Source organism: Hyla sarda, chromosome 3, assembly GCF_029499605.1.
Source record: "Hyla sarda isolate aHylSar1 chromosome 3, aHylSar1.hap1, whole genome shotgun sequence".
Classification (NCBI taxonomy): Eukaryota; Metazoa; Chordata; class Amphibia; order Anura; family Hylidae; genus Hyla; species Hyla sarda.
In genome coordinates, this window is record NC_079191.1 from 82,136,487 (window position 1) to 82,157,845 (window position 21,359).

Genomic DNA, 21,359 nt, shown 5'->3' on the forward strand with positions numbered 1-21,359 from the left:
GCTTAGGGTTGGGACCTCCCAAATACCTCCTACCTCCTATGGGCCAAAAGATCGAATAATTGCCACATTTATAAGTGGCCTAAGAATAGAGATTATTGCGATCTCTGTATCAGGGAGCACCCAAGAGTGACTCCGGAGCTTCAGGAATATACAACAATTTGAGGCACATTCAGCCCAATTGTAGAGATCCTTCAGACTGGGTCGTCCCACCCACAACCGATCTTATCTTATGGCTTATCACACAAACATTTATGAGTACAGTGGAGCTGTGTTTTTAATACTTGTATTCCTCACCTACATATTATTTTGTTCATAATAAAAGTAAAGTTTTACTAATAGTGTGACACATGTAACATAGAGGTTTTCTTTAACCCCTTTTGGGGTTATTTTTTTGTATATTGTATTACCTTTACATGTGTCATTGGGCCGCAAGGTAGTAGTTTAGTAACCTCTGCACAGGTCAAGAGCCAAAAAAACACTTTCATTTTAGTGAATAGGATCTGGGCCAGACTATTGTGTATATGTTTCTGGGGCTTTAATTGAAAAAAAAAACTGCTTGAGCAAGAAGGCTGCACCCTTTGCACCCATAATAATGTACTAAAAATGTAATTAAAAAGTTACAATCAGAAAATAGAATTAGTTAGAAAAAAAAGAACATGTTTCAGTATCTGCTTCTAATCATTAAAAAAATTGTGAAAAAAATTGGAAAACCCACTTAACTCCACAATGTTGTCAACATCCTGTTTGTTCAAAACTACCACATATATAGAAATATGAATATATATATATATATATATATATACAACTGGTTAAAAAAAAAAAAAAAAAAAAAACTATACTCGCCTACTTCTGATCCCCCGTTGAGGTCTCCCTCCACTGCTTGTATCCTCTCCCTGCTTTTGAGACGAGATGTTAAAACAGGATCTGCCTTCTCAGCCAATCTTTAGCTGCAATGGTTTCCCATCTCAGCCATTCAGTGATTGGCTGAACAGATAGATACTGCTCTGACCCTTTATACCCAAGGCCCAAAAATATTTGCTGCATTACTAAGTGCTAATCAGGTAGAAAGACTGTTAGGGAGAGAGTCTGGTGGAGAGAGGTTGCATAAGCATTGTATCTTTTATTACTATTTCCATTCCATTCCATAGTACTGAACATAAGATAAAGGGTTAAGCACATAACATGAGACAGAAGCAAGTACAATAAACAAGAATTGAATAAAAGACAGATGTAGAAAGAACCCTGCCCCAATGGCTTTACAATCTACAGTATGTTTTCTACTTTTTGCAAGCAAATTAACCCATTTGAATACAACAGACCAATATTTAGCAAGATAGTCTTATGTTTAACAAATGAATTAACAGTATATATATAAATATTTATCAGAATATTTATTGGACATAAATTGTGTAGGATGAAGGAATGAAAGAATGGTGGAGGAATGGTGGCAGCTCAGTATCTCCATTACTAAGTCTTCGCTGCAGTGATGGAAGGTGCAAAGACTATCCTGTAGATATGAAAAGAAGAAAACAAATTATTACATTATGTAACACCTCACCTAAAGTAAATATTTTGCCTAAATTGTAATTTAACCAGCTGCTTAAAAATATCCTTTTCTACTCCAGTTCTAGTTTCTGATGCTAATCTTTTACATTATTTCATTTTTTGTACATTATTATGGGGCAGCCATCTTGCCTGAGCTGTTTTAACAGCATATAGAGACATGGTTTACAACATTCCCATGGACATAGGCACAATAGTCTGGAGAAGACAATATTCACATTTGAGAGTTTTCTAGGCATGCATTTTCTCATAACACATTTCCTTTAAAGGGGTTCTCCACCCCTAGACATGTTGTGCCCTATCCAAAGGACGGGGAATAACATGTCTCATAGCAGATGGTCCGGCCGTTGGGACCCTCTGCGATCTCCGGGCTGGCACTGCGACACACACTGTGCTTCCTGACATGAACTATAATACATACTGTGCTCCCTGAAATGATATACAGTATAACACACACTGTGCTCCCTGATATGAATTATAACACATACTGTGCTTCCTGACAATAACCATAGCACATACTGCGTTCCCTGATATGAGTTATAACACATACTGTGCTTCCTGACATAAACTATAATACACACTGTGTTCCCTGACATGAATTATAACACAAACTGTGCTTCCTGACAGGAACCATAACACACAGTGGCAGGCATAGGCGTGCGCAGCCTATTGCATTAGGGTGTGCACCCTAAAGCACAAACTCACGCTGCGCGCGTGCATATATATATGTATATATATACGCACACAGTTAGTATAGTTCCCCCACATTAGGTGCAGTATAGTTCCCCCACATTAGGTGCAGCATAAGTCCCGCCACATTAGGTGCAGTATAGTTCCCCCACATTAGGTGCAGTATAAGTCCCACCACATTAGGTTGGCAGAATAAGTCCCCGCACATTAGGTTGGCAGTACAGTTCCCCCACATTAGGTTTGCAATACAGTTCCCCCACATTAGGTTGGCAGTACAGTTCCCCCACATTAGGTGCAGTTCAGTTCCCCCACATTAGGTGCCACCTAATGTGGGGGAACTGTACTGCACCTAATGTGGGGTAACTGTACTGCCAACCTAATGAAGGGGAACTGTACTGCTCCTAATGAGGGGGAACTGTACTGCACCTAATGTGGGGGAACTGTACTGCACCTAATGTGGGGGAACTGTACTGCACCTAATGTGGGGGAACTGTACTGCACCAGTACAGTTCCCCTACATTAAGTGCAGTACAGTTCCCCCACATTATGTGCAGTACAGTTCCCCTACATTATGTGCAGAACAGTTCCCCTACATTAGGTGCAGTATAGTTCCCCCACATTAGGTGCAGTATAGTTCCCCACATTAGGTGCAGTATAGTTCCCCACATTAGGTACAGTATAGTTCCCCCACATTAGGTGCAGTATAGTTCCCCCACATTAGGTTGGCAGTATAGTTCCCCACATTAGGTTGGCAGTATAGTTCCTCACATTAGGTGCAGTATAGTTCCCCCACATTAGGTGCAGTATAAGTCCACGCACATTAGGTTGGCAGTACAGTTCCCCCACATTAGGTTTGCAATACAGTTCCCCCACATTAGGTTGGCAGTACAGTTCCCCCACATTAGGTGCAGTTCAGTTCCCCCACATTAGGTGCCACCTAATGTGGGGGAACTGTACTGCACCTAATGTGGGGTAACTGTACTGCCAACCTAATGAAGGGGAACTGTACTGCATCTAATGAGGGGGAACTGTACTGCACCTAATGTGGGGGAACTGTACTGCATCTAATGAGGGGGAACTGTACTGCACCTAATGTGGGGGAACTGTACTGCACCTAATGTGGGGGAACTGTACTGCACCTAATGTGGGGGAACTGTACTGCACCAGTACAGTTCCCCTACATTAAGTGCAATACAGTTCCCCCACATTATGTGCAGTACAGTTCCCCTACATTATGTGCAGAACAGTTACCATACATTAGGTGCAGTATAGTTCCCCCACATTAGGTGCAGTATAGTTCCCCACATTAGGTGCAGTATAGTTCCCCACATTAGGTACAGTATAGTTCCCCCACATTAGGTGCAGTATAGTTCCCCCACATTAGGTTGGCAGTATAGTTCCCCACATTAGGTTGGCAGTACAGTTCCCCCACATTAGGTGCAGTACAGTTTCCCCACATTAGGTTGGCAGTATAGTTCTCCAAATTAGGTTGGCAGTATAGTTCCCCACATTAGGTGCAGTATAGTTCCCCCCACATTAGATGCAGTATAGTTACCCCCACATTAGGTGCAGTACAGTTCCCCCACATTAGGTGAAGTACAGTTCCCCCACATTAGGTGCAGTACAGTTCCCCCACATTAGGTGCAGTACAGTTCCCCCACATTAGATGCAGTACAGTTCCCCCACATTAGGCTGGCAGTATAGTTCCCCCACATTAGGTGCAGTATAGTTCCCCACATTAGGTGCAGTATAGTTCCCCCACATTAGGTGCAGTATAGTTCCCCACATTAGGTGCAGTATAGTTCCCCCACATTAGGTGCAGTATAGCTCCACCACATTAGGTGCAGTATAATTCCCCCACATTAGGTGCAGTATAGTTCCCCCACATTAGGTGCAGTATAGTTCCCCCACATTAGGTGCAGTATTAATCTGGGGGTACTACCTGCCTACTCGGGGCCCCAGATTAACCCCCTCCCCCCCAGATTAACCCTATCCCCCCACCCTGTTAGAAGGTAGTACCCCCCTGATGACCCCCTCCCCCCCCCAGTAGGATGGTAGTACCCCCCCCAGTTTAACCCCCTCTCCCCCCCTGAAGGAATGCAGCACCCCCCAGATTAACCCTATCCCCCCACCCTGTTAGAAGGTAGTACCCCCCTGATGACCCCCTCCCCCCCCCAGTAGGATGGTAGTACCCCCCAGTTTAACCCCCTCTCCCCCCCTGTAGGAATGCAGTACCCCCCAGATTAACCCTATCCCCCCACCCTGTTAGAAGGTAGTACCCCCCTGATGACCCCCTTCCCCCCAGTAGGATGGTAGTACCCCCCAGTTTAACCCCCTCTCCCCCCCTGAAGGAATGCAGCACCCCCCAGATTAACCCTATCCCCCCCACCCTGTTAGAAGGTAGTACCCCCCTGATGACCCCCTCCCCCCCAGTAGGATGGTAGTACCCCCCAGTTTAACCCCCTCTCCCCCCCTGTAGGAATGCAGTACCCCCCAGATTAACCCCCTCCCCCCAGACCCAGTAGGCAGGTAATCCTGCGAGCCGCGTACCGTCACGTCATGCTCTGGGGCCGGTCTCCTTGAATACAGCGTGACGTCCTGCTGAAGGTCATGTGACGGCAGTAACGCGCCGTCACATGACCGGACCAACTGAAGGTGAGCTAGAGCGGAGCGGGGCACAAACAGGAGTAGGAGGCAGCGCTGTGCGCTGTACGGACAGGCGCACCGCACAGCGGGGGAGCGGGGATCTGGGCTGGTGAAGGACGGTCGGGCACAGATGGGGGGGGGCTGCGTAGCGTCTTGGTGTCACCCGGTGCGGGCCGCACCCGGGTCGCAACGCCACTGGATTAGGGTGTGCCTGGGCACACCCGGCACACCCCGTGCACACGCCTATGGTGGCAGGAATTAAAACACAAAAAGTCATCAATTGGAGAAAAACAGCCATGGTCTCACATCTACATCTTGCACAAAGATCCTGTGCTTCTCAGTATAAATAAGTCTATGGGGTGATGCGGCCCAGAGCCTGAGGCTAGGTCGGTTGTTCGGCCACTGGGTCGTTCCTATGAGCACTGGCGTCACGGCGGTGGTGGACGCCACTCAGCGCCACATTATTTTATGTTAGGGGTTAACCAGTGGAATTTGTTATATCAGAATTTCAGAACTAATTCAGGGAGAAAAGTGTATATTAAAGGGGTTATCCAGTGGAACGAGTTAAAGGGGTATTCCAGGCCAAAACTTTTTTTTAAATATCAACTGGCTCTGGAAAGTTAAACAGATTTGTAAATTACTTCTATTAAAAAATCTTAATCCTTCCAATAGTTATTAGCTTCTGAAGTTGAGTTGTTGTTTTCTGTCTAACTGCTCTCTGATGACTCACGTCCCGGGAGCTGTGCAGTTCCTATGGGGATATTCTCCCATCATGCACAGCTCCCGGGACGTGACATCATCATTGAGCAGTTAGACAGAAAACTTCAGAAGCTAATAACTATTGGAAGGATTAAGATTTTTTAATAGAAGTAATTTACAAATCTGTTTAACTTTCCGGAGCCAGTTGATAGATATAAAAAAAGATTTTGCCTGGAATACCCCTTTAATTTACTATTGTCCCCAGCCTGCCTACAAAAAATACCATGAGACTTTTTGTAGCCATCAGTTGAGACTGAACCAGCTTATTATAATGTGCACAGACAAGGGGCTGGATTGCTTTTTAACTACGGATAGATTTCAGCTGTTGTCTTGGCTCTCCATGCCTCTTTGCACCTCCCTTTCTTTATTTGTTCAATACTTTTTCCCTGTGTCATTTCACACATACATTTTTGAGCTTATTTGCTGTGGTTTCTTTGTATGTATGGATTATTTGATTTGTTTCCAACATCTGGCGTAACAATCCATGTCTATAGCACCTTTGGAAATATATTTAGTGAGAAAAATATTGACATGTTCAATACTTATTTCACCTGCTGTAAATACAACACTTTTAAGATCATCTTAGGTAGGTCCTAGGAACAATATATACCCTATGGGAATAAACATGTTAAAAACAAGAGAAAACCTACTGTATGTGGCTAAATAAAATCTTAGGGGGTGTAATAAATAATTGGAACTATGTTTAAACTACTAATTCAAAAAGTTACTGAATAGGCATTTAAAATGTATAAGGCGAAAAAAAAATTTGTGTAGAGGACAAAGGCCGCAGATTGAAGAGAGATTTATTGCCACAGAATGTAAAAAGATCCTACCACCTAAAAAAAGGGAACTATGCAAATCAAACAAAGTTCACACTGAAACAATGGCCCTGATTTACTACTGTAAACTTGACATGTTTTGTCGGGTTGTATGCCAGATTCTGGCGCATTGTGCAAGAAATCCTGTCTGCGTCAGAATTTGCGCCAGAATTGAAAAAAAAAAACGACTAACTCTCCATTTTACTGAGAGAACCTGGGGAAAGTGGGCGTGGCTGCTGAAAAGGAGGCGTGTCTCCGACATTTTTACAGAAACCCGACATATTTACTAAGGTTTCCACAGAAAATGTGGTGGATTTGAGCTGAGGAAAACCCGACAGATCAGAGGATGTGTAAAAAAAAGCAAAGTGTAGGGGAAGTGGAAAATGTAGGGAAACCTTAGTAAGTACTGTGGAAAAAACTTGTAGGGAATTAAAACTCCCAAAGAAAACTACACTCCACTCTTAGTAAATCAAGGCCAATATAACTCCAAAAAAGTAATTAGTAAATTTTTGCAGACACACTCCTTTTCCCTGATGGCCATTTTCTGAGTAAAGTGGTTTTGAGCAAAGTGGAGAGTTTGTAGGGCTTTTTGGATTTTTTGTAGGAAATTCTCGCACACGACACATGCAACACAAAAAACCCTAAAAAAATCTATTCGGGAAAGCCTTAGTAAATGAGGCCGTCACGCCACTTCCCATAGACTTGCATTGAGGGAGCGTGGCCGTGACATCATAAGCTGTGCGTGACCGTGACGTCACGAGCCTCCGGTGCTACACCCAACGCTCTAAATGAATGCCGGGTCCCCCAGTGGCGGGACCCCCGCGATCAGACCCCTTTGGATAGGGGATAAGATGTTTAGAGCTGGAGTACCCCTTTAAGGCTAGGTTTATATACATTATTTTGAGACTTACTATAGGCCTTATTTTGGTCAGTAGTTTTAACAAAATCAGGAGGGAAATTAACACAGAGAAAAACTATAATGGAAAGATGTGCAATTTTTTTCTGTGTTTCAGTCTAACTCCTGGTTTTGGAAAAAGAAATGCTAACCAAAAGTCACCAAATCATAACAAAAATGAGGATCAAAATGAGACACAATATTGTGGAACCCTGCAGAAAGTGTTCAGATCCCTTACAACACTACTACTGAGGAAAGGAAGAATTACTGTACATTGGAATTTAATATTTTTAAACTACTTTTCCATAGATTTTTGCATAACACATCATTACACTTTAAGAAAAAAATATATTTTTTTATGCCAATTTTACGGATGTTTTTGTCTTAAAATTTTACAATGTTTGAACACAGGGTTATTTTTTTTATAGAAAAAACTTACCATGGGCTGGACAGTTTAGTGATCCAATTGTTGGCACAGTTGTCCTTCCACCATTAGCATCAACACACCAACAGCGACCAGTTGAAGACCAACACTGCTTTGGGGTGTAGTTACCCTGTGCATCACACTGAGGCACATACCGTCCAATTGGTCTACCAAATTTAAGACTTTCTCTGTGTTCCGTTAAGCAGGGGGTATCAGCTGCTAAAAGACATACAGTTTATATAAAAAGGTTTGCTTTATATTACAGATTGAAACATTTTTTTTTTTACAAATGATAGTGATGCTTTAACCCCCTAAGGACCGGGGGTTTTTCCGTTTTTGCATTTTCGTCATTGTGCCCAAAAATCTAGAGTGAAACGGAAAAAAAAATCATTGTGAGACAAAATTGGAAAAAAAACGCCATTTTGTAACTTTTGGGGGCTTCCGTTTCTACGTAGTACAATTTTCAGTAAAAATGACACCTGATATTTATTCTGTAGGTCCATACAATTAAAATGATACCCTACTTATATAGGTTTGATTTTGTCGTACTTCTGGAAAAAATCATAACTTCATGCAGGAAAATTTATACGTTTAAAATTGTCATTTCTGACCCCTATAACTTTTTTATTTTTCAGTGTATGGGGCGGTATGAGGGCTCATTTTTTGCGCCGTGATCTGAAGTTTTTAACGGTACCATTTTTGCATTGATAGGATTTATTGATTTTCATGATATAAAAAGTGACCAAAAATGCACTATTTTGGACTTTGGAATTTTTTTGCGCGCACGCCATTGACTGTGCGGTTTAATTAACAATATATTTATATAATTCAGACATTTCCGCACGCGGCGATACCATATATGTTTATTTTAATTTTTATTTATACTGTGTTTTTTTTTAATGGGAAAAGGGGGGTGATTCAAACTTTTAATAGGGGAGGTGTTAATTGATGTTTATTCACTTTTTTTTCCCACTTTTTTTTTGCAGTGTTATAGCTCCCATAGGGACCTATAACACTGCACACACTGATCTTTATCATTGATCACTGGTTTCTCATAAGAAACCAGTGATCGATGATTCTGCCGCTTGACTGCTCATGCCTGGATCTCAGGCACTGAGCAGTCATTCGGCGATCGGACAGCGAAGAAGCAGGTAGGAGCCCTCCCGCTGTCCTGTAAGCTGTTCGGGATGCCGCGATTTCGCCGCGGCTATCCCGAACAGCCCACTGAGCTAACCGGCATGCTTTCGGTTTCACTTTAGACGCGGCGTTCAACTTTGACCGCTGCGTCTAAAGGGTTAATAGCGCACGGCACAGCGATCAATGCCGCGCGCTATTAGCCATGGCCCTGCGTTATAGATCGGGAGTGGACACATGACGTTCCAGTACGTCATGTGTCCTTAAGGGGTTAAAGACTCTCTGGGCCTCATTTAGTAAGAGTGTCAGGTTTTTACTAGTGGGAAAAGTTGTTTCAGACTTGCAGGATTCCTCTCTAATTACTATTGGGAAAAGTCAGGAACATTTTCTGACCAGTTTTTTCCAGGTGGATATTTCCAGCCATTTATCCACAGGATTTTCTGTGAAATCAATAGTAAAATGGTCAGGTTGTGAAACTACGCCCCTTTTCGGGCTGACCACGCCCACTTTGCGACAGACCACGCACCCTTTTTGGCTTTTCACAGTGCAATGTCGGATTCGTTGGATTTTCCAGGAGCACACTGTCGCATACTGGCACAGACTTGCGCAGACATGTCTCAGACACTCTGCACCAAAATAACCAGACAAAAACTGGTCGGTTTCAGCTTAGTAAATGAGGCCCTCCAACTTGAAAATTGTAATGTCTAATATCCGAAAGCAGAGCTGTACTAAGATCTTCACGGGTAATAAACTGTGGTGTAATGCAATGTAAAGACTCTGGTATACTCTTTTGGCAGTGATCTGTAAGGCTAGGTTCACACTACGGAATTTCCGCCTGCAATTACGCTTTGAAATTGCAGGCAGAAATTCCGCTTGCTAAAATGTATAGTATAGTGAATGTGTTTCCGTTCACAAATTTGTGAAGCAGAATTTGTGAACGGAAAATCCTCTTGGAAATTTCCGCCTGAAGAATGGCGTTGCTTATTCTTCAGGCGGAAATACTCACGGAACACATTGCAGTCTATTCTGCAGTGTCCACACGGTCCTAGCGCCAAATGATTCAGTCAGTGCTGGCCGCAATCAGAATCTCCGGGCTGAAATTTTCTGCCCGGAGATTCCGCAGTGTGAACCCAGCCTAAAACAGCACCCGTAGAGTACGCCTTAGAATTTCTCCCTGACTTGGCAGAGAGGCTAGCACTGGTCTGACCAGAGGCCAAATAAATATGAAGTAAAAGGCAGAACAGCCCTTGCACAACTTTACAGTTTTTGAGAAATCCCTCCTGGGGGGCTTGTAATACTCAAGACTGTAGATGGTATCCTTGCTGGACTGTAACTTGAAGTAAGGACAGCAACTCCTTAGCAGATTACTTTCTAGGACAGGGGTCGGCAACCCCTGGCAAGCAGGGTGCTTTTGAGTGACACGCGAACGGGTGACGACGTGGGGGCAGTCCCAGGACACTATCACTTTAAAACAGCCATGGCTGCAAAAATATCTGGCCAAGGACATGGGAGGAAGTGTCCCTCCCCCTCCCTCTCCCTACCTGCTGGGAACTTCTACAGAGGTTCTCTCTCTTTTGCTGTCACCTTAATCTTCTGCTGTGCTCTTCTCTCTGCCAATGTAGTGAAGAAAATTGACTGGCAGCATGGGGGTGGGGTGGGGGGGGGGGGGTCACTCTGTACCGCCGGCAGTGAGGTTTCTGGAGGAGGTCAGGGGTCAATGTTACAGACCAGTAAGTCGCCTAACAGCAGCTTTCCTGCCCCAGAGACAGGCTCTGGTCTCTGTCAGTCTATAGATCCCCATCACTGTGTTATCTACAGATTCCCCCATAAATGTGTCATTCACATACCCCCTATAAGGGTGTCATTCACAGATCCCCATAAGTGTGTCATTCACAGTTCCCCCATAAGAGTGTCATTCACAGATCCCCCATAAGTGTGTTATCTAAGGAATCCTCATAACAGTGTATCATTTACATGTCCCACATAAGTGTATCATCTTAAGATGCCCCATGGGGGGGGGATAATGACTGTAGTTGAGGGAGGGATAATGGCTGTGGGGGGATGTGTGTATGTGATGGATGCTTGTAAATGATAATGGCTTGGGGGGGGGGGGATAATGGCTGGGGGGAATGGGTTGGGGTGAGTGGCTGGGGGGGTTGTATATGTGTGATCTGTGTGTATGTATGGTGTCTGTATGTATGATGTGTGTGTATTTATGTAATGTATGATGTGGGGGGGGTATTGGTGGGTGTATGTATGACATGTATGCATGATGTGTGTGTAGTATTCATGTGTGCATGTATGTATGCTGTGTGTTTGTAGGATGTGTGTATGTATGCTGTGTGTTTGTAGGATGTGTGTATGTATGATGTGTGTATGTATGTAATGTATGATAGATGTGTTTATGTATGTAATGCATGTATAATAGATGTGTGTATGTGATAGATGTGTGTAAGCTAGATGTAAGATTGTATGATGTGTGTATGTATATGTGGTGTTTGTATGTATGTATGTATGATGAGTGTATGTGTGGTATATGTATGATGTATATATGATAGATGTATGATAGATGTGTGTAAGCTAGACGGATGTATGTATGTGTGTGTATATATGTGTGATGTTTGTATGTATGATGTGTATGTATGATAGATGTGTATACTACTACTGTCTACCTAAAGTGGGCTGCTTATAACTAAAGGGAGCTGCTACTACTACTACCTAAAGGCTGCTTCTACTAAGACTACTACCTAGGGGAGCTGCTGCTACTACTACCTAAATTGGGGCTGTTAATACTTTAAGTGGGGGCTTCTACTACTATATAAGGGGGGCTGCAACTATATACTGGGTAATTCAACTCAATAAAAGGGGACTACCATCTACAGTAACCCCTACATATTGGAGGCTGCTACTGCCTACAGTGAGTAAATACCAACAGATATCTACATGGGAACCTACCTACAGGCACTTACCTACGTGGGGCACCAGGGTAATGGGGGTAACCATGTGAAGGGATCTACTTAATGGGGGTTCCTACCTACTCTTTTCCCAATCTGCTTATCTACCCACTCTACTGTGTGAGACACCAAGGAGTTATTATTAATGTATGAAGCGCTATAGGTGCTTATAAAAAGTGGATTTTAAAATGTTTGTCTGGTAGGTTCTGTGGAGACGAATTGTGGATGGAAGAATCAACATGATGGTCTGGGCCAGATGGAGAAGAAAAAGAAAAAGTGAACGACTGTTACCACAGACAATGTCACCTAGTGTAATTGTATATCATCACTTATACGGTCTGTAGAGGCTGTGTAGAGCCTAGGTCAGTACTATGTGGGCATTGTATGGGGGGATATTAGTCTGTGTACAGTGGTTTTATTCAGTATCAATATGGTAATATTATACCGTCATTATATTGTGGTAATGGTAGTGGTCATATTGTGGCGGTATTATTTATACCTTGTATAGTGATCTTATTGGCGATACCGGTCTGTGTTTTGTTGTTTTATTGGTGATTCCGGTCTGTGTACCGTGGTTATATTTAGTATAAGTATGGCAGTATTATCTCGTCATTATATTGTGGTAATGATAGTGGTGATGGTGTGGTGCAATTATTTGTCCCTTGTATATTGGTGATAATGGTCTCTATCAGTATGGTAACATTATCCCGTCACTATATGGTGGTAATGGTAGTGGTCATGGTATGGTGCAATTATTTGTCTCTTACATGGTGGTGGTGATATTGGACTCTGTAAAGTGTTTTTTTAATTTAATAACAGTATGATGGTATTAGTCACTGCTGTAGAAATATGTCATCCTGGTGTGGAGGTATTATTTTATGTGATAATCCTGCGTGTGCCCCTGGAGAGCAGCAATGCACACACTATATTTATCCCCATTCACAGGCCGCGGGGATGCACAATATGGGGGGGGGGGGGTGGAGTCTTGGGAGGTAAGGGGGGTACCAATGCCACTATATGGGTAATTAAACAGCAAAAAGTAGGAAACTTAGGATCTCCACAGAAAAACCAACCTACCTACCACCCTCCACCTGTCTACTCCCCATCTGCTTACCCCTCCACATACCTAACCAACCCACCTCCCTACCTACCCCCCCCCCCACCTACCTACCCCCATCTGCCTACCCCTCACATACCTAACCAACCAACCCACCTAACCACCATCCCACCCACCTTCCTACTTAATTACTATATCTTTAAAAAGGTACTCCGGTTTAAAAAAAAATGTATCCCCTATCTAACTAATAGGGGATAAGTGTCAAAATTGGGGGGGGGGGGGAAGGGGCGTAATTTTTTGGTCTTGCCTCGGGCGCAAAAGAAGCCAGCTACAGCTCTGGATCTTTTTCTGGGGTTTGTTTTATGGTGTAGTCTGATTCTGGGGTCTGTATTATGGTCGGTCTGATTCTGGAGTCTGTATTATGGTGGGTGGTGATTCTGGAGTCTGTATTATGGTGAGGACTGATTCTGGTGTCTGTATTATGGTGATGGTGATTCTGTGGTCTGTATTATGGTGGGATCTTATTCTGGGGTCTGTATTATGGTGGGTGGTGATTCTGGCATCTGCATTATGATGGGTGGTGATTCTGTGGTCTGTATTATGGTGGGTGGTGATTCTGGGGTCTGTATGATTCTGGGGTTTGTATTATGGTGGGGTCTGATTCTGGGGCCTGTATTTTGCAGGGCGGTGATACTTGGGTCTAATTTTGGGATCTGTATTATGGTGGAGTTTGATTTTGGGGTCTGTATTATGCAGGGTGGGGATATTGGGGGGGGGTCTGATTCTTGGGTCTGTATTATAGTGGGGTCTGATTCTGGGGCCTGTATTTTGCAGGGCGGTGATACTGGGGTCTGACTCTGGGGTCTGTATTATAGTGGGGTTTGATTCTGGGGTCTATATTATGTAGGGTGGTGATACTGGAGTCTGATTCTTGGGTTGTTTTATACTGGGGTCTGATTCTGGGGTCTGAATTAAAATGTTTATCCATGCTAAACAAATATTTTATTGGCTGTTTGGGGCAATCCCCTGTCTTTGTATTGTCCTCACTGTAAGCTCCTTACAGAGGGGACAATATATTGGAAACATTCTGGCAAAGGGACATGGGTTTTAACATTATGTTCAATCACTGGTTGAATTGCATTAAAAGTTAAGTTTTAGAGGAATCTTCCATATATACGGATTTTTGTACCCTGATAGTTTACCACAGAAGATACTGGACAGGCAAGCTGCTTTTTAAGCAGAGTATTCTGTTAATTTAAAATGTTTCTGTCACTTCTGGAGTAGGGAACAGTCCAGTTCTAGAACTTTCCCCACTAACTGTACCAAGCTAAACTTGGACGATCTACCCTAAACAGCTGTCCATAACTTGATGACAGTCCCTGTGCTGGACTAAGTACAGGGGCGTCAGAAGAGTCAATCAGTCCTAGTCAGCAACAGTCAGGAAAAAAGGTACCAAGACAGCAAGGAAAGGGTAAACAAGACAAACCAAAGGATCAGAACCAGGAGAAGAGCAAAATACACAAAACACAGCACAAATCAGGGAAGCAGGTAAGGACACAATGAGTTAACAGGCAAAGAACTGTTAACTCATAACATGGGTCTGTAGGTGCAAAATTGAAAGCGTTATGATTTTTAGAAGGGGAGGAGGAAAACATTAAAGTGCAAATTGAAAATTGGGCTGGTCCTTAAAGGGGTCTTGGGATCCGGCCAGTTTAGAAGCAAATCCCCATAGCAAACCTCTTTTACTCTGTGCAGTTCCCGAGACAAGCAGAGATGTCAGCGGAGAGCACTGTTGCCAGACAGAAAACAACATCTCAACTTCAGCAGCTGATAATTATTGAAAGGATTAAGATTTTTTAATAGAAGTAATTTACAAATCTGTTTAACTTTCTGGAGCCAGTTGTTATAAAAAAAAAAAAAAAGTTTTTTCCAGGAATACCCCTTTAAGGTCAAAATGGGACGAGTCCTTAAGGGGTTAAAACACATAATAACACAATGTGAAAAAAAAACAAAATGGTCTAGTGATTTAAGTGCATTATATTTGAGACTAAAATTATTAATGGAAATTTTTTTTTTGAAACTAGCAGGCACACAGGTTAAAGAATAAAGCTATTACTCTTTATTTGCAATACAAAGAGAAAAAAGAGTAGAGTCAGCTCACCATCTGGTATAATCACATCTCAATCCTGGAGAATCTGTAAGCCTAGCAAGGAAGCACGGAGAGGTAGAGGGCCGGTTCCCAGGTAATTAGCAATGAAAAATGTGCAAAATCCAGCTTCCTAAAATTTCAATGCTTTATTTCGGTCATTAAAAATCAACAAAATAGTGCATATTAAAAGCCAAGAGAAACGCTGACGCGTTTCGGTTTGTAAAAAAACCTTAATCATAGCGGTATCTCTCAAGGAGAGAGAATGGTTTATATATCTGTTCAAAAGTCAAACCAACACTGTTGGTTTGACTTTTGAACAGATATATAAACCATTCTCTCTCCTTGAGAGATACCGCTATGATTAAGGTTTTTTACAAACCGAAATGCGTCAGTGTTTCTCTTGGCTTTTAATATGCACTTTTTTGTTGATTTTTGATTTTTAATGACCGAAATAAACATTACAGTTTTAGGAAGCTGGATTTTGCACATTTTCCATTGCCCATTACTCTTTATTTGCACCTTCTGCGTTTTGCTTGAAGGATCCCTGATGACATGCTGATAACAAGGGGTCTTGTTGTTGGAACCCTCAGTTTAGTTTAAAATGTCCCCGTTGTTAAAAAATTTTTTTTGACATTTCAAAAGTCTTTACCTGTACCAGCACTGAGACCCCTATCGATCATTAGACATGCAGGTAGATTTTGTTCGATAGCGTACTTCACTCCCCAGCTTCCAGTGATCTCCATCCAGCTCCTCTTGATAGCCCAATGATAAGTCTTTGGGGCTGTCTAATGGAGTTACAGCTTTTTTCTTTTAAACTATGGGGGAAATTTATCAAAACCTTTGTAGAAGAGTGGTACAGTTGCCCAGAGCAACCAATCAAATTGCACAAATTGCAGAAGCATTGTCTAAGCACATATGCATTTTAGACATGTACATTTAGATGTCTGGGTCTTTATATATATATATATATATATATATATATATATATATATATTATATATATAAATTTTATGATATTTATCGGCTGTTGGGTTTGCACTGTCCCTGGGATAGTAGATCCTTCCCAAGCCAGATGTATAAGAAAAAGCTTTTTCTCTCTATCCTGTGAGTTTTGTTTTTTTTGTTATCCTTTACTTAACCACAGGTAAGGGACCATTACCAAGGTTGAGGCCACCCTGTTAAGGAGGTGGGTCCCTCAAAAGGCAGGGACATAGGGGTGTGTGACTTGAGATATATATTGCACTTTTCTCCCCCTTCTCCCTGTCATATTCAGTCTTATAATTATCACCAATAATTTTGGGTAGAGGACGACTATATAACAGAGACCTATTCCATGTACACAGATTTTAGGGTATATATAATTTTTGTGGTTGATTTGTCTTTGGCTTATCTGTCAAGAAGGATAAAAGTTACGTTTTTATCTCCCGAGTATTGATACTGATCAAAAGTTGTGAGTTGGTGATTTATAATTTTGGTTTAACCTCTTAGACTTTTTCAGGAAGTGGACCCTCCAGTAATATAATGGTCCTATTTCAGTTATAAGTGTTTGAACCCAGACATAATTTTAAAATAAAAAACACTTACCACGGGCTTCACGGTTTGGAGCCGGTTTCGGTGCTGCCAAGCTCAGCCCTAGAAAATTTCACAATAAGGATTAATCATTAAAATAACACATTATTATTTCAGAAAATCCAAATCCAAGCCTGTGTAAAAGTGTCAAAGGTTCAGATTTGTACAAAAACATAAAAACGTAAATGTTAAAATGTATATGTGTTTATGTTAAAGGTGATTTTAGGACAAAGGACCCGTGCTTGTCTTAGAGTTAAATAACTGTGTTCTGAGTCCACCATTCTAACCCAGACCCCAACTGATCAAAACTTTTAACATGTCCATGTGATACAAAGTTTTTGAAAGTGACAAGGACACTTTAAGTTGCCAAAGTCTATAGTTACCATTAGCGCAGTACAGGAGTTACTGCTATCAGGAGTCAGACTAGAAAGTGGACCTGTCAGGCGAAGAAGCTACTCAGCAAGGGCCCAGCACTCATAAGACATGTACAGTGAGCCCTGCACATGTCAATGTTTGGGGCCCTGAAATGTATTTTTAAATTTAACATTTTAACCCGTAGGCGATTTAGGGCAAACCTGTACATCCAAAATACACCAGAGTGTATAAGGATAGGGGATAAGATGTCTGATAGCCGCAATCTCGGCTGCGGCACCCCAGACATCCGGTGCATGGACATCATTGATGTCCTTAAGTGCATTGATCACTATTGATCACATGACTTAGGGAGTTATTAAATTGGCAGGATTATATTCCTAATTGATAGCTGAGAACAACTGTTATCAGTTGCAAGCACTGCTCCTGCACTCGCTTCATAGACATTAAAGGGTCACTCCGCCCCTAGACATCTTATCCCCTATCCAAAGGATACTGGATAAGACATCTGATTTCGGGGGTTCCCTGCGATCTCCCTGCTGCACCCTGCTGCACCTGTCACGCACCCCCTCCCATAGACTTGCAGTAAGGGGGCATGGTGGTGACGTCATGAGCGGGGTGTGACCGTGATATCACAGGCCTCTGGCCTTAAAGGGGTACTCTACTTCCAGACATCTTATCCCCTATCAAAAGGCATGGGGGGGTCCGGCCGCTGGGATCCCCGGGCGTTCTGATCATTTATGTACGGAGCAGAAGTACACAGCCATCATGCCCCCTCCCATATACATGAATGGAGGGGGAGTGGCATGATGCCATGAATAAGACCGCTTAAAGCCGGTGTTCTGAACATAAATGTTCAGAATGTCGGGTTGCCAGCCCGGAGATCATGGGGAGTCACGGACCCTCAGGGATCAGACATCTTATCCCCTATACTTTGGATAGGGGATAAGATGTCTATGTGGAGTTCTCCTTTAAACAAAAGTTTACTTAAATCTATAAAACCTATTTAGAGACATAAACATTTAAAATGTGTTTTACATGTTTCATCATGAATTAAGTGTTGTATTGTACGATCACATAGTAATGCATATCTGTGCTTACCCAACATGCAGAGACATAGTAGCACTTGGAAAGCAGGAGTCATCTTCAGTTCTTACAGAAGCGTCCTATACAATGCTACAGCTTGTCTGTTATTTATAGGAAAACGGGAGTGGCTGAAAGAGTAGATCCTTTGTTCTTGTATGATCTAGATAAATGTTTCTCACTTTTATTGGTTTTGGCGCAGAGACATGTTTTTTCCTTTTACGTTATAAGATTCTTCTAATGTTTGGCCAGTTAGCTACATCCAGCTACATCCAGCTATTATCCGTATACATTGTTCATTTCCTAATACAGGAACATTCTCCTTATCAGGAGAGACTTATCACATACAGTATGAAGAATTCAGAGAGTGGGGGGTTCTCTTTACTCTGATGCCCATTCTTTCGTGTCAAGATGGAAATCACCGCGTTCTAGACAGGGTGGACAGAGTGGACATGGGAATATTGCCTACAACCTTATTTACTGTATATCTGATCCTCAGTCTGGTGGATGAGACATATCATTAGTCTGCTTCATCAGTCCTACGAATGAGACAAAAATAAGGTTGTAGGCAATGTCCCCACCTTCTACAATATAGAAAGCTATTAAATCTCCAGGGCATGCAATACAGTGGACAGAATCTAACACAGGACATCCTACCCTACATATTTTAAAGGGTACTTTAGGTGAAAAACAATATATTTTTTTTAATCAACTGATGCCGGAAGGTTAAACAGATTTGTAAATTACTTCTATTAAAAAATATTAATACTTCCAGTACTTATCAGCTGCTGTATGCTCTACAGGAAGTTGACACCTCTGTATGTCTCAGGATCTGTCAAGAGCAGGAGCAAATACCCATAGCAAAACAATCCTGCTATAGACAGTTCCTGAGACAGACAGAGATGTCAGCAGAGAGCATTGTGGTCAGATAAAAAATACATTTAAAAAGAAAATAACTTCCTGTGGAGTATAAAGCAGCTGATAAGTACAGGAAGGGTTAAGCTTTTTAAATAGAAGTAAATTACAAATCTGTTTAACTTTCTGGCACCAGTTGATTTAAAAATAAATAAATAAATAATGTTTTTCACCAGAGTACCCCTTTAACCCCTTAAGGACTCAGCCCATTTTGGCCTTAAGGACTCAGACAATTTCATTTTTACGTTTTCGTTTTTTCCTCCTCGCCTTCTAAAAATCATAACTCTTTTATATTTTCATCGCCAGACTAGTATGAGGGCTTGTTTTTTGTGCGACCAGTTGTTCTTTGTAATGACATCCCTCATTATATCATAAAATGTATGATGCAACCAAAAAACACTATTTTTGTGGGGAAATTAAAAAGAAAAACGCAATTTTGCTGATTTTGGAAGGTTTCGTTTTCACGCCGTACAATTTATGGTAAAAATGACATGTGTTCTTTATTCTGAGGGTCAATACGATTAAAATGATACCCCTTATTACATACTTTTATATTATTGTTGTGCTTAAAAAAAATCACAAACTTTTTAACCAAATTAGTACGTTTATAATCCCCTTATTTTGATGACCTATAACTTTTTCATTTTTCCGTATAAGCGGCGGTATGAGGACTCATTTTTTGCGCCATGATCTGTACTTTTTTTTATACCACATTTGCATATAAAAAACTTTTAATACATTTTTTACAATTTTTTTAAATAAAATGTATTAAAAAAGCAGCAATTTTGGACTTTTATTATTTTTTTTAACGTTCACGCCGTTCACTGTACGGGATCATTAACATTTTATTTTAATTAGTTTGGACATTTACGCACGCGGCGATACCAAATATGTCTATTAAATTTATTTTTTACGTTTTTTGGGGGTAAAATAGGAAAAACGGACGTTTTACTTTTTTATTGGAAGAGGGGATTTTTCCCTTTTTTTTTACTTTTCATTTTAAATTTTTTTTACATTTTTTTTACACTTGAATAGTCCCCATAGGGGACTATTCATAGCAATACCATGATTGCTAATACTGATCTGTTCTATGTATAGGACATAGAACAGATCAGTGTTATCGGTGATCTTCTGCACTGGTCTGCTCGATCACAGACCAGAGCAGAAGACGCCGAGAGCCGGACAGAGGCAGGTGAGGGGACCTCCATGCGGTGTTCTGAATGATCGGATCCCCGCAGCAGCGCTGCGGGCGATCAGATCATTCATTGAAATACACATGCCTTCTGGACTCTGATTGCCCCCCCCCCCCCCCATCCCATACCTTCGCCAGGTGCCAATTGGTTGCCTGATAGGCCTTGCAGGCTGCCACAATAGGAATTCTATAAATAAAATAGTAAAATGACAGTACACTAATATCAGTAAGTACAGCAGTGTATTGTTCAAATAATCAGGCATAGAAATCCCCAAATATCCTATGGGGACTAAAAAGGTTATAAGAATGATAAAGGGCAATAAAGCATAAAATCCTAAATGATAAATATTCAAATCTCCCCTTTATCCATATTTCAAATAAAAAAATCTTAATTATAAAACATTTTACCTATCTGGTATCGCTTTTAAAATATATAATTATTTATCCAGCACTTTGAATGCCCTGTGATACATCTGACACCTTTGGTCACCTCCCATCCCCAAAAAAATAAATAAATAAATAAATGCAAGCAAAAACAACCATTTACCCCAAAATGGTAACAATAAAAGCTATAAATAAAAGGCATCACACACCTCTGTTGGCATAGAATTGACAAAGATTATAGGGTCAGAGCACAGCAAGCAAAGCAATTTGTGCTTTCATTTTTTTTAAAGAAGTAAAAAGAAAAACTATGCAAATATGTGTCACTGTAATGACACTGAATAAAAAAACATTGCATACAAAACAAAAAAAAAAAAAAAAACATAAAGCACTCTGATAAGATTGCTGCAAAATTGTTTCATAATTACATTATTCTAGTGTCCAATATGTTGTACCTAGCTCTTATTATGGCAGGCACTCCCACCATAAATTGTTGTGCAGGTTTTTCTGAGTAGAGAAATACCCACATGGAGCTATTTTCTGCTTTCTTGACACATGGCCGGGCTCAAAAGAGAAGGGCCATCATCTGGCTTTGAAAGATAGATTTTGCTGGAATAGTTTAAGACACCATGATGCATTCATTGAGTCCCAAAAGGTCCAGTACAAAGAAAATCCCCAAAATGTGACTATAACCCTCAACAAATTTAACTAGGCATGTAGTGATCATTTAATGCAAATGAAAAATGTTCACAATGATT

The 21,359-nt window shown here is 41.5% G+C and overlaps 1 protein-coding gene across 1 annotated transcript; it reads right to left on the reverse strand.

The window, feature by feature from the left end:
- Positions 1-1,156: 1,156 nt before the first annotated feature.
- On the reverse strand, positions 1,157-21,067 carry LOC130360579 (equistatin-like). The gene is made up of 6 exons (XM_056563103.1): positions 21,030-21,067; positions 20,350-20,407; positions 18,132-18,276; positions 16,674-16,721; positions 7,811-8,014; positions 1,157-1,507 (listed from the first exon to the last, which is right to left on the reverse strand). Exons 3-6 carry the CDS (start codon positions 18,172-18,174, stop codon positions 1,503-1,505), a joined length of 300 nt encoding a protein of 99 aa, XP_056419078.1. The 5' UTR covers positions 18,175-18,276; positions 20,350-20,407; positions 21,030-21,067; the 3' UTR covers positions 1,157-1,502.
- Between the last annotated feature and the right edge of the window lie 292 nt (positions 21,068-21,359).

Excerpts from the sequence above, each read along its gene's own strand:
- LOC130360579 (XM_056563103.1), bottom strand. The coding sequence starts at position 18,174 with ATGACTCCTGCTTTCCAAGTGCTACTATGTCTCTGCATGTTGG. Across the intron at positions 16,722-18,131 it reads ACTATGTCTCTGCATGTTGG|GGCTGAGCTTGGCAGCACCG; the intron begins GTAAGCACAGAT and ends GAAATTTTCTAG. Across the intron at positions 8,015-16,673 it reads TCCAAACCGTGAAGCCCGTG|CAGCTGATACCCCCTGCTTA; the intron begins GTAAGTGTTTTT and ends TATGTCTTTTAG.